This window comes from Rutidosis leptorrhynchoides, chromosome 1 (genome assembly GCF_046630445.1).
Source record: "Rutidosis leptorrhynchoides isolate AG116_Rl617_1_P2 chromosome 1, CSIRO_AGI_Rlap_v1, whole genome shotgun sequence".
In the NCBI taxonomy this organism is placed as follows: Eukaryota; Viridiplantae; Streptophyta; class Magnoliopsida; order Asterales; family Asteraceae; genus Rutidosis; species Rutidosis leptorrhynchoides.
Window position 1 is genome coordinate 198,636,063 of NC_092333.1, and position 1,443 is coordinate 198,637,505.

Sequence of the window (1,443 nt, forward strand, 5' to 3'; positions counted from 1 at the left end):
TAACGAGTTGTAAACGCTGTCTTTGAGATATCTTCACTCTTCACCCTCAATTGGTGATAACCAGATCTCAAATCAATCTTCAAATTACAGATGATCCTGACAGTTGGTCGAATAGATCGTCAAACCTTGGTAGAAGATACGTGTTCTTGATAGTCAACTTTTTTAGCTCGCGATAGTCGATACACATTTGCAGGGATCCATGCTTATTTTTGACAAAGAGAATGAGAGCTCTCCATGGAAATGAGCTTGGTAGGATGTAACATTTATCCAACAATTCTTGCAAATGGTTGGAAAAGTCTTTTAATTCTGATGGTGCCAATCTTTATGGTGATCGGGTAACAGGTGTTGCTCCGGGTACGAGATCAATTTGAAACTCTACCGATCTATGAGGTGGAAGACCATGTAGTTCTTTGGGGAAAACATTTGGGAATTCTCTAACGCTTGGTACATCTTCAATTTGCTGTTCTTTGGTTTCTATCTTTTTCACATGTGCTAGGATAGCATGATAGCCTTTTCTCAGATATTTTTGTGCCATGATGCACGAAATCAGGTTAAGTTTTACAATATTTTTATCCCCAAAAACTGTCAAATTTTCTCCACTATCAAGGGGTATACGTGTTTTTTCTTGTAACACATGACTTCGGCTCTATTCTTAGACAACCAGTCCATTCGTATTACTACGTCAAAGCTTCGTAATTCAATAGGCATCATGTCCAACAAAAATGGTTTTCCTTCTAAAAGTTAAGTACAGTATTTATGATTTTATCAGCCTTCATAAGCTTATCGTTCACCAGTTCAATAAAGTGCTTAGTGTCTGTGGGTACATGGGTTTTATCAAGCATGCAACAAGATTCTATGGATACGAAACCTCTGTTGGCACCACATTCAGACAGTACTGAAATAATGTGATTGTTTAGAAGAAACGTATCATTAACCAAGTCAGGGTCCATATGAGCCTGGTGAGCATTGATATTAAAAGCTCTACCTCTTCCTTTCTCTGGCCCCTTCTTGTTTGGGCATTCATTTCTACAGTGCCCCTTCTGACCGCACTCATAACACGTCTTAGCGGCACCAGTATTAGTAGCAGGAGTATTTGCGGTACCAGGAGTCTTTTCCCAGCAGTTTTTGGCCAGGTGTCCCATTTTCTTACACTTTCCTCAAGTCACAGTGCATCTTCCCTCATGATGCTTCTCGCACCTTGAATAATAAGGCGCCTTTCCTTGATATCCCTTTCCAGAAACTTCCTGCTTTTTGGATGACTGGGAGTTAGAATTTCCACTCCACTTTCTTTTACTATCTCTTGATTTTCCTTCAACAGCAGCACGTTGATTAATTTGATCCATGAGATCATTTGCTAAATTAATGGTCTCTTGCAATGTTTGGTGTTTGGAATAATGAATGTTAGCTTGAATATTTTTAGAAAGACTGTTAATATAACGGTCG

At 39.1% G+C, this 1,443-nt stretch overlaps 1 protein-coding gene across 1 annotated transcript; it reads right to left on the reverse strand.

Annotated features, from left to right (window-relative positions):
• Positions 1 to 322: 322 nt before the first annotated feature.
• On the reverse strand, positions 323 to 1,142 carry LOC139893595 (uncharacterized). Its single transcript, XM_071876759.1, has 2 exons — positions 750 to 1,142; positions 323 to 646 (listed from the first exon to the last, which is right to left on the reverse strand). Exons 1-2 carry the CDS (start codon positions 1,140 to 1,142, stop codon positions 323 to 325), a joined length of 717 nt encoding a protein of 238 aa, XP_071732860.1.
• Between the last annotated feature and the right edge of the window lie 301 nt (positions 1,143 to 1,443).

What these genes read in the sequence shown, in the direction of transcription:
- LOC139893595 (XM_071876759.1), bottom strand. Translation starts at nt 1,142, where the DNA reads ATGGGACACCTGGCCAAAAACTGCTGGGAAAAGACTCCTGGTACCGCA. An exon ending in CTGATAAAATCATAAATACT is followed by an intron (nt 647 to 749) that starts GTACTTAACTTT and finishes GTCTAAGAATAG; the next exon opens with AGCCGAAGTCATGTGTTACA.